The following is a 17,575-nucleotide window of genomic DNA, read 5'->3' as shown; positions in this document are numbered from 1 at the left end:
TGGGGGCTGATTAATTGTGTCTGCTGGTAAAAAGTTAACCGGAGTCCAGAGGAAATCTGCTGGTCTGTGTATTGTCTTCTTTTTCCTGTTTTTTAGTACACAAGCGGATGGGGGTCACAAGGAAGGCTGTAGAGATCTGCATGTGGTCGACCTGTGACTGCAGCCAACCAGACTTCTGCAACAGCAGCATTAGTCAGCAAAACTGTGTATAATCAGACCCCTACATAAGGATTCCAGACTCAGTTAGAGGGAGTTCTGACGGTAACAGCAGCAGACTCCATATTGTATTAGTCCAGGGGACAGATAATACGAATCCAGAATTCTGTATTTGCACATTTCTCATATCAATTGTAATTAATAAATTAGTTAACTGAGAGAAGTAGTCTGTCATATTTTGATCCATCAAAGAACATGCAAGAGAAGACCCTAAAGAGAAAGGTATAAAGAAAATATGTGGAACACTACCTGATTAATAAGGAAGTGGGAAATTAGTACCTGCCTATTTTAATACTGTGGGAAGAAGTACCTGTCCTTTATTACTTATGCATTTTTAAGGTTTTCTCTAACACTGACCCCAAAGAAACTATAATGAGAAAATCAGTTATTTTGTTGCCGAACATCCACATAAACGTTTTATAAAACAACCTCAGATTAAACTCACATTAATCTTAAAAAGCTCATGTTACCTCAACCTTTTTACAGTTCTCTGTTATAACTGTTGGTATGATCCAGGCCATTTATTTCTCATTCATTTGTTTAATGTGATAAAGGTCAAAATAATATTTTGTGACACATGCGGTTAATCCGGGAGGTGTTTCCAGATGCTCGTCCCTGGCTTTGATGACTCATCCTACACAAAGAAATTCTGCAGCCAATAAAATGTTTCAGAAATGTTCATTGTCTGCAGGGCTAATCTGGAAAGGTTATCTTTGATCCAAATGCTGGGAATGACCAATCAGGAAGATTAGAAAGTTGTGTTTAAATATGCCAAGGCAAATCTTCAAAACATTTTATGTAGACTTTAAATGCACAAAACAGTTTTTGAGAGAGTGAAAAAAAAAATCTGTAAATGTTTCTTTTTCTTTTTTTTTTTTTGCATCCACTTTTACGATAGCAACAGGCTACTCAGCATTAATCTCTGTTACCAAGAACTTAAACAATCTGTTTACCTTGAGAGAGATCAGTATAGCACAATATTAAAGGGAATATATGAAATTTCCTCAACAATTTATTCAGCAAAAATAAAGAAATTTGATTATTAACATGATGCAGTGATAAAGAAAAAACACAATCAAAATAAGAAAAAGTTCAAATTAATAAACTGAATACAATTTATAGTTAATTAATTACATAAAGATTTTATAAATAATTTATTCAAATTGCACAGCTTGTCTTAAAAACTAGATAAGTTAAAAGATACAGTGCAGATTTCATGCACAGACACATAAAAAACTAAACGTTTATAAGATATTTATGAGAGCCTCATGCCCCTCTTTACTTAAATACCAGCTTTTTAGAGCAGCAGTGGCTCAGGCAGTAGAGCAGGTCGTCCAATGACCGGAAGGTTGGCGGTTCGATTTCCACTCAACAGTCAACTGTTGTTGTGTCCTTGGGCAAGACACTTAACCCTCCTTGCCTCCAGTGTTGGCATCACTGGTGAATGAATGTGGATGAATGTTCAGTGATGGTCGTAGGCGTGGATTGGCAGCCACGTCTCTTATTATTATTAAGTCCTGACATGACTGACTGCCCCAAAAATATATAATCACGTTGCTGCCAAACTTCCATGTGCGCACTTTCTAAACTTTTTATTAACAGCCTCAAATCAAACTCACATTAATCTCATAAACAGGAAAATTAAAAGTTTAAATAAACTTGGCCTGTTTATAATTCTTGGTTATTAATGCTGATGTGATCAAGGCCATTTATTTGTCTTTGATTTATTTAATGTTATACAGATGCCACTTATTGGAACATTTTCCAAAAACAATGGAATGACTCAAATCTGGCTCATCCAAGAGTTGTTTCCAGGTGCTCAGCTCTGGCTCTGATGACTCATCCTGTACTTAGCATGGAAACGAACGTAAACAGCCAATTAAACATTAGAAATGTTTGAGATCAGCAGAGAAGATGTGGCATGCTGGATGGTCTCTGATCTGCCTGCTGGAGGTGATGGGAAGTTTACCTAACTTGAGTTTAAACATGAATCACACGCTCATTGGCCACTTTATTAGGTACATCCGTTCGATCAAGATTAGATTAGATTAGATTAGATTAGACTTTATTATCTCACAGTGGAGAAATTCACTTGTTACAGCAGCTCTTGTTATAGAATAAAGTGCAGAAAGACAGAATAAGGTGAACATGCATCACAGCAAGAAGGTGCAATATAAATTATTTACAAGAAAAAGTCTAAGAAAAGCAAAAATATGTAACATTATAAATATAAAAGATATATATATATATATATATATATATATATACTATATATATAAATAAAATATAACAACAACCTCACAGACTATATACATATTTACATGGTGATGGTGGGATATGGAGAATATGATGACATTGATAATGGGGGGTATTGCACAGTAAAATATAAATAAATACTACACAGTATTATGACTATACAGATAAGTTGTACAGTCTGACAGCAGTGGGAATGAAGGACCTGCGGTAGCTCCTTCCTACACTGAGGGTGTCTCAGTCTGCTGCTGAAGTTAACACACAATTAACACAAATATCTAATATTAAAATCTATTTACGAAATATATAAATAGGTTTTAAATAAAAATATTATACATATATAATATTATATATATATATATATATATATATATATATATATATATATATATATATATATATAAGCAGTATATATAATTACCAAATAAAATAAATGCTGATAAAATATGTTGTTAAATAATGAAATTCTTCTTCTTTGCACTAAAACAAAGAAAAACTGTGGAGTTTTCATTATTTATAGGTTATCATGCTGTTATTTTACTGGTTGGACCCAGTGGAGATCAGCCTGTGCTGGGATGTGGTGGAGATTCTCATCTTGGATGTGCAGCCGACAAATCGGCAGCAAATTTGTGATCCGGAATATTTCCAAAACCTTGTTGGCCCCAAGAATTGAAGCAGTTCTGGAGGAAGAAGGGTTCCAACCTGAAACTAGAAGGTGGACCTGATGAAGTGATGGTGAATTTATAGTTAACATGTACACATGCAGAGCCACATTAACAAACTATTGCATCTGGTTTGGATGCCTCTCTGATGGGGTGTTCTGTGCACGTCCCACCGGGGAGACCGGGACTGCGTCTCAGATGACCTGGGAACACAGGGAGGGGAATGAAAACAGTTTTCTGTGTGTTGAAATTTTACATTTTAAAATGAACAAATGCCACAGTTAAATTCACCCTGGCTGAATGATGGGGGGAGAGAAGCTGATGTTTTGCATCAACAATAATGACAGATATTCTCTGAGTTGCTATCACCCCTTTAAAATGTTGCATAATGGTTTATTCCAGAAGTTTACCCGGTAGATTCAACTAAGTCATGTACAGTATCTCATCGTCTGACAGCGAGAAGCGCTTCCTGGTTTCTTTTACAAGAGAGGTAAGCCGTTTGAGCTGAAGTCAGCAGCAGTTTTCAGGGCGAAGCCCGCACGTAAGGCTTCATTTTCACTAAAGAGATTCGTTACTGTCATAAACGAATCAGGATTAAAGTCATTACCGCCATTAGTGGCGAATTTTGATGTGGGCGAAGAGGCCAAGGCGCAGAGCGCAACCTGTGTAAGAGCGCACCAGCGAAAGAAAATAAAAGTAACTTTAATTGTCTCATGGGAATGAATGGTAGTTTTCCACATAGGCTACAATAGATATGTAATCGCCATTAACATGCATCGTGGACGCCGCACCGACCGTTTCAGCCCCTTATGCCATATGATGACACGTCAGCGCATCTGCCATTTTGGACAAAAAAGCTGGTGTGGACAGGTGTTGCACTTTAACGGGATTAAATGTTAAACTTTCAGAAGACTGGTGGCTTCATACTTTGATTTAAAAATGTTCGTGTGGAAGTATAGATATGTCAACCGATTAAAAAAAAAGAGGAACATGTCACGTTATTACGTGATAAGTTTGTTTTGTAAAAACGTGAAACTTATTACGTCATAACATGATTCGTTTGTGGACGCTGCGCCAATAAACCAGACACGCCTTCATGTCTGCTGCTTAATTCTCCCATATAGCCCGTATAATTTTCCTTCGAGTTTTCAGAAGACAGTTTAGTCAAAATCGCAACCACTATATGTTAACCAAAAGCAACACACACGCTCGCGCATCTGCGTCTCACCCAGTCTCACTGCGCGCATGCAGGCTTGCCATATCACACCGTGTTGCTTTTACTGTCCCACATTCCTGCGTATACAGCAAGAAATCAGTAGAACAATTAATACTTTTTTATTCTAGGTCGCAACAACATCTGGATGCAATGCTTTGTGTTTTATCTTCTTACAATAAAACTTATTACGTCATAACGTGATGAGGTTACAATTTGTTTTGTTTTTATTCGGGGGAGCTGTTCAGGTTGAATGGGAGGTATCAATCGCGAGCAGTGGTTCATTTTTCCTTATTAACACTAATATTAATATTATTATAATTCTCTAAATAAAAGGCATCTATATAAAGTTGTAAAACCAATTTGTTGAAGATTAATACACCCATAATCAAATTTGTTTAATTATTAAAAAAGAAACTGGAAAATCTTAGGGCTATTGACTTTTAAATATGCATGAGAGATATTGATTAAGTGAGCATGGAGGCTTAGCAAGATGGTTTATACATCGGGCTGATTGACTACCAAAATGATTGCATTATCTTTGACTAATACACCTGTTTCCTGCAGGAACATCAACATGAGTGGGTATAGTTACCAGTGGGCTGAAGATGACTTCCTTCCACCAGGAGTAATTCGACTCACTGCCACACAACCAGATGATGGTAAAACCTACGTCATGTATCATGGCACCACGTGGGCAAATGCTACAAGCATCATGGCTTCAGGTTTTTGTCAATCTGCTGATGGGATGCTTGGCCCCGGCGTCTACCTCAGTAGAGACCTGCAGAAAGCAAGCCGCTATCCGATTGATCACCCGGAGTATGACAAGGTTGTTTTAAAAGTTAAAGTCAACGTGGGAAAAGTGGCTGTCATCAACCATCAGCACCATCCATTCCAGAAGACCTGGAGTCAGTACGGGTACGACACCGCCTGGGTGCCACCCAACTGTGGGATGGTGAAGAGCGGTCTGGAAGAGAACTGCATCTACGACCCGCGTAGAATCCAGATCCTTCAGCTCATCAAACCAGTCCAAGTCTCGGGCCAGCCTTTCTCTTATCCATATGGTGCATACGGTTACATGTAAAGATGTATGGCATTTTGTAACTATGTCATTGAGCTGGAAATAAATAAATAAAAAACAGATCTGAACTGCTGGTGCTGTAGAAAAATTACCAAGAGTCTGGAATGAGTAAAAGTATATGGGGCAGGACTAGATAAAGGTCATCTTACCCTTGTAGTGAACTTTTAACAGAGCATGTATATGAAGAGAATAAACCTTAAAAGTGAATAAAAGCATGATGAGTAAAAATGTACAATGTAAAAGTGTAATATAGTAACAATCAGTGTAAATACAATTTATAAATGAAAATAGTAAAGGAAGTTATTATAGGTGTGATTATAATATTATATATAAAGCATAATAAGTAAAATTTCTTCCACACTGGCTGTGCACATTATATATATCAGATTTTATCATTTCTATTTGATATGTTGGTTGCTGGTGCATGAAAAAAAAAAAATATGACTGAAGAGTGTTTTATGATTTACACAAGCCTGTTTTCATTATGTCATCAGGCTGTTTAACAGCTAAAAGCCTGATACATGTCCAGTAAAAATCTTGGAAAACCAGATTTTTTTTTCAGTAAAATTATTTGTCACTGATTCAGTTTAATGTATCTTTATTTGTGCAGCACCAGCTCTCGACAGACATGTCAGGCACTTCACAGACACTTCATTTCAGTCTAATCCATGTTTCTCAGTTATAATCCAATTAAAATAAATCCATTACACCATAAACACTAGTCCATTTTATAACTTCATATAATAAATAAAAATGACTTGGGCTGGGAACAGCCTGGTAAATGTGGGAGACACTGAGTTGCATACAGGGCATCTGCAAGATAAGACAGGCCATGGGAAAGGTCAGAGGGAGGGAGTCAGTCTTATCTGGTCACAAACTACCCACCCTAGCCCTGGTTTTTCAGAACCTCCTGAGACTTTTTGTGAGTCTGATGTGATGTTCTCCCTGTACAAGTATTTATTTTCTTTCTTATAATTAACTTTGTTAAACTTCCCTCATCCACACTTTTGATCATTTATTTTTCTATAACACAATGAAACCAACCTCCATCAGAACCAGAACCATGAAGGAAAACCTCTTATTAAGCCAGGGATTCCTGCTGAGAAACAAGAGGAGAAACACAAATGAAAGACAACAGTGTCAGATATTTCTACATGGAGAGTAAAGAGAGCAGAGAGGAGCCCAGTGCATCATGGGATGTCCCCCAGCAGCCTCTGCCTCTAGCAGCAGGACTAAAGGGATGGATGAGGGTCACCAAGCCAGACTTGCTATAAGATTCATCTGTAAGGTAAGTTTGAAGATGATCTGAAAGGTAGCATGGCAACAATTTATTAACCACTATTTTCTCTTCCTGGCTGCTTTCACATCACTTGCTCATGGGGTTAGAAATGTCACAGTTAGGTGCAAAATACATTATTTTACAATCAATCAATCAATCAATCAATCAATCAATCAATCAATCAATCAATCAATCAATCAATCAATCAATCAATCAATCAATCAGTCTTTATTTATAAAGCACTTTCCATACAATAATGCAGCACAAAGTGCTTTCCATGGTTAAAACAATGGACGGACTCTGGCTATGTTTTTTAGGTGATAAAATCCTATTTTAGTAACATGTTTAATATGTGGAATAAAACCAACCTCTGAGTCAAAAATAACGCCCAGGTTCTTTACTTGTGATGATGGATTTAATGCAAATGCCTGTAATTTAGCTAAGAGTTTCTCTCTCTGAGCCTCAGGACCAATGATTAAAACTTCAGTCTTGTCCTGGTTAAGCTGTAAAAAGTTTTCTGCCATCCAGGATTTGATATCTAAAATACAGTTGAAAAGGGCATCCATTGGTCTCGTGTCATCAGGAGACATGGAGATGTACAGCTGAGTATCATCAGCATAACTGTGGAAGTTTACTCCATGCCTCCTGATGACGCTGCCAAGATGACGCTACTCCACCATCACCCTAATAGAAGCCGCTTTCATATGCAACTGCACTCATGACTACCTTTAAAATAATTTAGAGGTTGTCTGCATAAATAAATGGTCATGTGGTGGATTTTGGGAGATAAAAAATTCTTTTAAGTTTGGGAGGAGAAATTCATTTAAGTTGATGAAAAGAAAAAGTTAATTCAGCTGACAATCAAGATTATTAATGCATCTACTGATTGGCTGTTTACTTTGTCTTCAGAGCTGTAAAAACATGCTACACCAATCAATTCATTAAGGATTTATCTGTCTGTAATGTTAACTTAAGAAATTAAGAAAGTCCAGTTTCTTAATGTAAATGGTTCTTTATGTCTCTGGTTGAAGCAGGTTGGAAAAAGAAAGAGTTACACAACTTTCTGGCCGGTTAGGAAGAGAACAGGAGATGTCTACAGGTAGGTGTGATTTCAGGTTAGATAAGGTTAGTAAATTTATTTTACTTGTCTTTTAGGCCCTTCTGTCATGTAGACAGAATATAAATGGTTTCTCTTTAGATGGAAAAAGAAGATAATTAAATATTTATATTCTGGATATAATCTTACATTCAGCATCTTTGGTAAAGAACAGACACAAGAGGGAGGAAGAAGATTTGGTTAAAAAAACAAAAGGTTTCCTCTCAGAGTATACTTTTCCAAGATTATTTATCCTTAAATTTGTCAATCTTTTTGTAAAAGTAAACAGAAGTGTTGACATCTTAAAGGTCCTCTTTTAAACTTGTATAATGACTCGCAGGCTTGCCTGCTCTGCAGACAACAGGATGTGGCTACAACTGCTCTTCATGATAATGAAATGATGAATGCTGTGTTTTTCTTTTCTGACTGACTTGCTTTACTGGTTCATGTGATTTGCATAATCTGCTCAAAAAAAAGGCTGCGCTGGGGCTGAGACTTCGGAGTTGACACCAGATACTCTCTGAGTGCTGAACCACTGTCTCTCCCCACCGCGATGTTGAAAACCTCAACCTGAGTTCTTTCTGTCTTATTTCATGATAGAAAAATACCCATCACTTTTTTTTTTGTGCTCCCCCTGTTCCAGTCAATCGCACCTGTCTGCAGAGTTCACCCTCATGCCTCTTACACCCCCTAGTGTTCATATAAAGACATGATTCACAAATTTGTGTTCAGATTGTTTTTATTTTTATTTTTATTTTTATGTCAGTTAAAGACAGTCAGAGAGATTATGACAAATTTATTGCTAACATTTCATTTAAATGATGACAGGGGACTCTGCCAGACGTTCCCAGCAGACCCTCACAACACGTTTGGGTCTGCAAGGCCTGACCGGCATCCTCTCCCACCATCTAAGCCAACTCACCACCGAGTGGTGATCTGTTGACAGCTCCGCCCCTCTCTTCACCAGAGTGTCCAGGATATGTGGCCGCAAGTCCGACGACATGACTACAAAGTCGATCATCAAACTGCGGCCTAGATTGTCCTGATGCCAAGTGTACATGTGGACACTCTCATGTCTGAACAAGGTGTTCGTTATGAACAGTCCATGACGAGCACAGAAGTCCAACAACAAAACATCACTCGGATTCAGATCGGGGGGGGCATTCCCTCCAGTCTCGCTGCTATCGCCCACGTGGGCATTGAAGTCCCCCAGCAGAACGAGGGAGTCCCTGGGGGGAGTGCTCTCCAACCCCCCTCCACGGACTCCAAAAAGGGTGTGTACTCTGAAATGCTATTTGGTGCATAAGCACAAACGACAGTCAGGACCTGTCCCCCAACCTGAAGGCGGAGGAAGGCTCCCTCTCATCCACCGGGGTAAACCCCAACGTACAGGCACCAAGTTGTGGGGGGTAATGTGCATGCCCACACCTGCTCGGCACCTCTCACCGGGAGCAACTCCAGAATGGAAGAGGGTCCAGCCTCTCTCAAGGACAGTGGTTCCAGAGCCCAAGCCGTGCATCGAGGTGAGTCCAACTATATCTAGCCGGAACCGCTCAACCTCGTGCACCAGCTCAGGCTCCTTCCCCGCCAGAGAGGTGACATTCCACCTCCCTAGAGCTAGCTTTTGCAGCCGAGGATCAGTACACCAGGGTCCCCGCCTCTGGCAGCCGCCCAGCTCACACTGTACCTGACCCTTATTGCCCCTCCTGCAGGTGGTGAGCCCACGGGAGGGGAGGCCCATGTCACCCTTTCGGGCTGAGCCCGACCGGGCCCATGAGCAAAGGCCCAGCCACCAAGCGCTCGCCTCCGTGCCCCACCTCCAGGCCTGGCTCCAGAGGGGGGCCCCAGTGACCCACATCAGGGCAAGGGAAATCTGGGTCCATGGTTTGTCATCATAGGGGTGTTTTGAGCCACACTTGGTCTGGTCCCTCCCATAGACACCTGTTTGCCATGGCTGACCCTACCAGGGGCATAAAGCCCCTGACAATGTAGCCACTAGGATCGTCAGGACGCACAAACTCCTCCACCACGGTAAGGTGGCGGTTCAGGGAGGAGTAAAACAATAAACACAAAGGAATTAAAAGAGATCAAACACAGTACAGAACCAAGGTGAATTAAGGAGGGTTTTACATGTGCTTCTCCTCTACTTTTTCTCTCACATAGATCCGTCTTATATACTGTGTTCTACTCCCTTTCCCCCTTTCATTTTTATATATTTGTACTCACTCTGCTCTTTTTTAATTTGTATTGTATTATTGCATTGTGGTCCTGTGTATGCACAGTTGTATGTTTGTATGTATGTACGTTATTTATTCCTACTGGGGCCTCTTGGCCAGGTCATGTTTGTAAATGAGAACTGGTTCTCAGACATTTTTTTACCTGGTTAAATAAAGGTTAAATAAAAAAAATAAAAAAGCCTCAGTTTAGTTCAAGGCAAGGCAAGTTTATTTGTATTACACATACAAGACAAATCAAAGTGCTTTACATAAAACATTAAAAAACATTACAACAGGGTGCAGGAAGCAATTAAAAGTGCATTAAAAACAAACTTTAAAAGAAATTAAATAATAACAGAAAAAAATCTAAAATAAAACAGATGAAATACAAGAAATAAAGTTCCAGTGTGGGGAATTAACAGTTGTTTTGATAAAAGGCAGCACATAGAAAAGTTTTTAACCCTGATCTAAAACTGCTGAGTCAGCAGACCTGCAGTTTTCTGGGAGTTTGTTCCACATGTGAGGAGCATAAAACCTGAACGCTGCCACTTCATGTTTAGTTCTGACTCTGGGAACAGAAAGTAGACATGACCCTGATGTCCTGAGGGGTCAGGTTGGTTCATCACAACCCAGAAGATCTTGAATATATTTTGGTCCTAAACCATTCAGGTCTTTGTAAACTAACAGCAGGATTTTTAAGTCAGTTATTTGACAGAAAGTAAGCCAGTGTAAAGATCTGAGGACTGGAGGTCTAGGATCTACTTTCCTGGTCTTAGTGAGGACAGAGCAGCAGCGTTCTGGACTAACTGCAGCTGTCTGATGGACTTTTAAGGGAGCCCTGTGAGGACAGTATTACAGTAGTCCAGTCTACAAAAGATAAATGCATGGACAAGTCATCAGTCCTTTTATGTTCTTTAAGTGATAACAGGCCGACATGACAACTGTCTTAATGTAAATGCTAAAATTTAGGTCTGAGTCCAGGACTTCTCCCAGATTTCTGGCTTGGTTTTTAGTTTTGAACTTAGCTGTTTGAAGCTGAGTACTGACTTTTAATCTTTCTTCCTTGGCTCCTAAGACTATTATTTGAGTTTTGTCTTCATTTAACTGAAGGAAGTTCTGGGTCCTTCAGCCTTCAGAGTCACAGGTGTGACCTGACAGAGATGCATAATTTAAAATCAACACACCTGAAATAAGTCTTCCTCTCAGGTGATTCATGTCGTAAAAAGAAAAATGAAACCTAAAGCCAGCAGGAATGTGGTGAACAGGTTTGTTGAGAACAATAAAACATCTTTTTTTTTTTTCAAAGTTATCAGAAGTCATATTACTGGTCTGACAAAGATGACATGAAAAGTTCCGGGAAGACCAGCCTGTTTACAGAGCTGCTGGCTGGCAGGAATCAAAGCTGCAACCACACCCAAACGAAAGTTATAAAAATGAGCAGCAGTGAAACGAAAGTGGAACAAGGATGACCGTAAATGGAGCTTCCTCCTGCAGCCTGAAGGTTTTTAAGGCAAGCAGAGCGGGAAGCTGACACACTCCGAGGCGGACACGAACACAGGTTAGTGAACTCAACACATACTTTTTTAAAAAATACTGAATGTAAAGTTGGATTTTGTGCATGAGGAGGTGTGAGAGCTGAACAGAGAACTTCCTGCCTGGTAAACACATTCATGTCTGTTTGCAGGACAGAACCATAAAACTTTCCACTGAGTTTTGGTGCAACAGAAACCTGCAGGAAATTTGTGATTTTACCAGTTTGGACAAAGTTCAGGCAGAGGTAATTCTGGCATCTCTTAGGGCCCCAGGCAATATATCACTGGTGGGACCTCCAACCAGCATTTGTATAGTTATAATGTCTAAAATGCAACTTTTCAAGGTTCTCTGAGAACTTTCACCGTTCTTCTACTGACTTCTACTTAATTATTTACTATTTTCATTTAACTGGGCAAATCAATTTTAACTACTTCCAATTCAGAAGAATAAACTATGTGCTGAAAACTGTATTATGACTGTGTAGGATTACGTTCACAGCCAGGGGCGTAGCAGGAAATTCTGGGTCCTATTTACAAACCACCTTGATGGGCCCCTATGTGGACTTGAGAATTAAGCAAAACCTAAATATCGCAATAAAAAACTGGTAATGGTAACACCTAAATTCCAAAAAACCTTTAAATATTGCAAAAATGTTTTTATGCTCTCATGAGGTGGTTTTTCAGACAGATCAATATAAAAGCATATCGCTAACGTGTAATGGAAACACTTTTTTCTTATTTATATGTCCCCAGACGTGATGTAGGGGGTCATGTGACCAGTTCATTTCAAGTAAAGATGGCGCAGTATGAGTAGATGCAGGAGGAGACAAATTTTACATTTACTAATAATTATTATTTACAAATAATTAAAAAAAATAAAATAAATAAAACCACTATCCTTGATAGCCAACAACAGTGAAAAGCAGAGTTTTATAAAGAATTAGAAATCTTCCTCCTCAAAGTGGATTCTTGTGGGACGAGATTTTATGAGAATTACTGCTAATGCGCCAAACACCATTCAAACACCTGCAAATTGCCATTGCACTCTGTCAAAATTTTAGAAATATTGCTTTTATTTTGTGAATAACTGTGATGGAAATGCAGCTGGTGTTACTAAGATTCTTTCATTTGAACCAGTGAACTAACTTACTATAAACTTATTCTATTATTATTATTATTATTATTAGTATTATAACAAGCACGCCGGACAATTTTCTGATTCATGTCACTGCCTTATTTTTAATGCACTGAATGATGTAATTCAGTAATAATTATAATACAGTCCCTTTTCCAGGTTATATGTTTTATAAATTATTAAATGTGGCTGAAAAACAGTACAGTAGCTGATGTAATAATCAAACTCTGACTTATTCACTGTGGCCATCAAGTTGGGAAATTATCCTCCTGTTTAAAAATGTTAGCAGATCATTTGTTATCAACATTACAGACTTCAGGGTCTGCTGCATTCACGTTTTGAGATAACATGAATTAATGAAATTACAAGGAATCCATTGATGCTAACTTTGTCATGTTTGATCTCTGGGATGGGGCAAAAGAATCTAATGATGTGTTGTAACCACTTTGATGAATTACTGATAATAATCAATCTTTATTGATCCCTGAATGAATCCTAACATTTTGCCTGCTGCTGCTGTTGGCTTTGGCTGTGTGTTGGTTTAAATGCTGTTCACCTCTCTTCTCTAGGAAATTAAAAATGAGCTGCTCCCCAATTCATTTTCTTACCCTGTTTTTTTGTTCCTTTTTCGGGTGTCCAGACTTCACTTTCTTGTCTGCTCTCTGTCTGTAACTCGATTGAACAAATCAGTGCAGGTGTGGACTAAACTAGTTTGCAGTTTTAGAGTGATAGGGCCCTTAAAGAACATCCATCATTATTATAATATTAATAATTAGAAAATTTAAAATAGAACACAAAAATATGTATTTAATTCCAGGATTTTCAAGGGCCTCAATCCTGCAGCGGATTAAGTACTGCTTACTGATATCTTGATCTCTTCCTTTTTCCCTTTTAATAAACCTGCTCACCTGTTTGTTGACATAGACGCACCATTACTCGTGGCCAGACTGAGAGGTGGGGGTGGGTCTCTTTAAGGAATTCTGCACCAGTCGGCCACTCTCATCTCAAACTCTCCACATTGTCACTTCTCTGTCTTGATTCAAAGTTGGTCAGCCCTTTGGGGCCTCTTTCTGACTCAGGGCCCCAAGCATTTGCTTGGTATGTCTGTTGAGTTAAAAGCCATAAAACACGACAGTTTAAGTGTTGCTTACTAAAGCAGTCTTAAGTTTCTGTCCCACCTGCAGCAGGTCAGACTGAATCCTGAGAAACTTCAGACCAAATCACATCTTTTAAAAACATTTATTTTATCAAACTTGTGAATAACAGCCTTAAAATATAAAGAAAGTTAAAAAAAAAAAAAAAAAAAAAATGTACATGCAGCTAAACAAATCAGATTCAAATGAGCTGAAAGACGTCTGTTGCATATCCAGTTTCACTGAATGGCCTTAACATTTGATCCTGTTAGATCTCATGATAAAGCTACTGCTGGGACATTTGATTAAAAAGAGCTTTAATCTGTTTAAGCTTTACGTTCTGTTTAAATATGCCGAGGCACATCATCAAAACATTTTATGAAGACTTTAAATGCACAAAACAGTTTTCAAAACAGTGAAAAAAAAATCTGTAAATCTTAGTTTTTATCTATACAGAAAAATATTCTTTAAAGACAAATAATTTAGGCTTATTTTTTTTTTTTTTTGCGCCACAAAACAAGAACATTTTTTTTTTATCATATTTAAGAATACTGAGCTGATTTCATGTAGGATTGATTTTTCAGTGCAGCCCAAACACAGCGTGGCGTTTACAACATATAAGGAAGGAGGTAAAGTTTGTCTATAAAGTTTCTTTCATGGATAAGCATCACCAGCTTCAGAATCCTGGAAAGTACAGCTTCAACACTTCTGAAGTAAACTTCAGAAGTGTTGAAGCTGTACTTTCATGACACGATGAGATCATCACAAAGACATTTATTTATCAAAAATAAAGAAATGTGATCAATTACATGATGCAATGATAAAAAAAAAAAACACAATCAAAACAAGAAAAAGTTCAAATTAAATAAACTGTGAATACAGTCTATAGTTAAATAATTACATAAAGATTTTAAGATGATTTATTTATTTAAGTTACACAGTTTGTCTTAAAAGCTGTGCAGTAACATAAGTAAATTTTTAAACAAATCAATGATATGTTGGATGCTCCAAACAGAGCTGCCTGTAATAGTGAGTGAAAACAGAAATTAATTTAGACCAGTCTCTTGATAAGGTGGTTTACCAGCAAAGATTCTTTTGTAACTCCTTTGACTTTTATCAAAATGGTTGTCTTGTGTGCAGTGATGTTACATCTTTGTGTTAATACATCTATTTTCTGCAGGAACATCAACATGAGTGGGTCTAGTTACCAGTGGGCTGAAGATGACTTCCTTCCACCAGGGGTAATTCGACTGAGTGCCCAACAACCAGATGATGGTAAAACCTACGTCATGTATCATGGCACCACCCGGGCAAATGCTCAAAGCATTAGGGCTTCGGGTTTTCGCCGATCCGCCGATGGGATGCTTGGCCCCGGTGTCTACCTCAGCAGAGACCTGGAAAAAGCAAGCCGCTATCCGATTGGTCTCAGTGACGATAACAAGACTGTAATCAAAGTTAAAGTGAATGTGGGAAAAGTGGTTGTTATTAATCGACAGAACCACCCGCGCCAGAAGACCTGGAGTCAACACGGCTACGACACCGCCTGGGTGCCGCCCAACTGTGGGATGGTGAAGAGCGGCCTGGAGGAGAACTGCGTCTACGATCCCAGTCGAATCCAGATCCTTCAGCTCATTGGTCCAAAGAAAGTCCAAACCCAGCCTTGCCATTGTGGATGTGGTTCACGCGGTTACATGTAGAGGTGTAACCTGCAGTTACTGGCTTCTTTTGTATGTTCAAGTCTATTTTATACATTTGTATACAAAAGTATTTTGTAGCCTACCTGTGTCATTGTGAGCTGGAAAATAAAAATGATAAGTGATGAATCGTGCTCCCTGAACCAATCTAATGACTTATGATTTTAATCAAATATGAATTAATTATGCAGACCAAGTCACATCTCCTGCTCTCTCTGAACTACCTCCAGGTTTGATTCTGTCACCTGACAAAATAACACACTGATGCATGCTAAGGAAACATACTTTTACCAAGTGACGATTATTATCACCATTATTAATAAGCCATTTACCATGTACTATTATTAAAGACTCGGTAATGGAGTAATATTTTCTGTGACCTAAACTTTTACAGAAACTCCTTCTAAAATAACTCATGATGTCCATTTTTCTTTTATTTGCTCCTGACCACCATTAGCACGGCATTTTGACCCTAGTTCTTTCACCAGCAACAGATTGACAACAGGGACAGCCAATCACAATAGCCATAATAATAAGAGCAGAGCCAATCATATCAGTTGAAATGGGATATAACTTAAAGCAGGAATCACCTGTTGATGGACCAGAGAGATCACCAATGTCTCAGCTGTTTGTGAGATGGAAAATGGTTGGAGGTCCGCATCAACGGTTCAATCTCAGTGGGAAAAACCAGAAAACCAGCTGCAACACCTGTAAGGAAACAGAAAACCACTGGCAACATCTGCATGGAAACAAAGCTGACAATCATCAGGAGCACCTCTAGAAGGATAGGTGAGAAAAACAAAAATGTTAAAAATCTTGAATCACAACAACAAAAACATCAGCAACACAAAGAAAAAGCATGAACAAAATTGTAGATAAAGAAATTATATATATATATAAATATATATATTTAACAAACTATTGCATGGAGGCTTAAATGTACCACAGGAAACCCAATATCATGTATATGAGCAAGTTTCTTTTTCCTTAGAGAGGATTTTTGTTTTGAGTAATTAAAGTTTATTTATAGGGCATGTTTTACTTATTAACAAATAAGGTATTTCACGAAAAATCCTACAAGACACATCCAGAGGAGCCAGATGTGGTAACTGACATCTGGTTTGGATGCCTCTCTGATGAGGTGTTCTGTGCACGAAAGGCTCTGGGGAGACCCGGACTGCGTCTCAGATGGCCTGGAATGAAAACAGTTTTCTGTGTGTTGAAATTTTACATTTTAAAATGAACTAATGCCACAGTTAAATTCACCCTGGCTGAATGATGGGGGCGAGACTGTGTTTTGCATCAACAATAACGAAGGATGTTCTCTGACTTGCTATCACTCTTTTAAACCGTTGCACAATGTTTTATTCCACATGTTTACCCGGTAAATTCAACTTGGTTTCTTTTACAAGAGAGGTACGCCGTTTGAGCTGATAGCAGCAGTTTTCAGGGCGAAGACCGCACGTAAAGCTTCATTTTCACTAAAGAGATTCATCCCGGTCATAAATGAATCAGGATCAAAGTCCATTAGTGGCGAATTTTGATGTGGGCGAAGAGGCTGAGTACCCAGGACGCAACCTAAGAGCGCACCAGCGAAAGAAAATAAAAGTAAGTGTAATTTGTCTCATGGGAATGAATTGTACTTTTCCACATACAGTAGCCTATATGATCGCCAAAACATGTATCTGGACGCCGCTCCGACCATTTCAGCCCCTTATGGCACGTCAACGCGTCTGCAACTTTGGACAAAAAACATGGTTTATAGACAGGTGTTGCACTTTAACAGGATTAAATGTTAAACTTTCAGTAGATTCGTGGCTTCATATTTTTATATGGTGGAAAATTTTCATATGGAAGTGTATGTCTACCGATTAAGGAAAGAGGACCATGTCACGTTATTAAGTGATAACCTTTTTTTTTTTTTTTTTTTTTTTTTTGTAAAAGCGTGAAACTTATTACGTTATAACATTATTCGTTTTGTGGTGAAAAGGTGGAATATAAACTGTTTTCGTCTTTGAATGAGGAAACTGTGCATGTAGAGGTAGCCTATGTTAACCGAAAGCAA

The 17,575-nt window shown here is 38.6% G+C and overlaps 1 protein-coding gene across 1 annotated transcript; it reads left to right on the top strand.

The window, feature by feature from the left end:
* Positions 1-3,573: 3,573 nt before the first annotated feature.
* LOC121628238 lies at positions 3,574-15,639 on the top strand. Its single transcript, XM_041967223.1, has 6 exons — positions 3,574-3,621; positions 4,118-4,123; positions 4,912-5,427; positions 9,108-9,209; positions 11,518-11,574; positions 14,997-15,639. Coding segments are annotated over exons 2-6 (1,194 nt in total). The 5' UTR covers positions 3,574-3,621; positions 4,118-4,121; the 3' UTR covers positions 15,514-15,639.
* The last annotated feature ends 1,936 nt before the right edge of the window (positions 15,640-17,575 follow it).

The sequence above is a fragment of the Melanotaenia boesemani genome, chromosome 2 (genome assembly GCF_017639745.1).
Source record: "Melanotaenia boesemani isolate fMelBoe1 chromosome 2, fMelBoe1.pri, whole genome shotgun sequence".
NCBI classification, from domain to species: Eukaryota; Metazoa; Chordata; class Actinopteri; order Atheriniformes; family Melanotaeniidae; genus Melanotaenia; species Melanotaenia boesemani.
Note: the sequence above shows the minus strand (reverse complement) of the source record. Positions and strands in the feature narration are given on the sequence as shown.

Bases quoted from the DNA above. Each gene is read 5' to 3' on its own strand.
- LOC121628238 (XM_041967223.1), top strand. The intron at 9,210-11,517 runs GTAATGTGCATG...TGCAGCCTGAAG, and splicing joins CAGGCACCAAGTTGTGGGGG to GTTTTTAAGGCAAGCAGAGC. The intron at 11,575-14,996 runs GTTAGTGAACTC...TATTTTCTGCAG, and splicing joins CGAGGCGGACACGAACACAG to GAACATCAACATGAGTGGGT.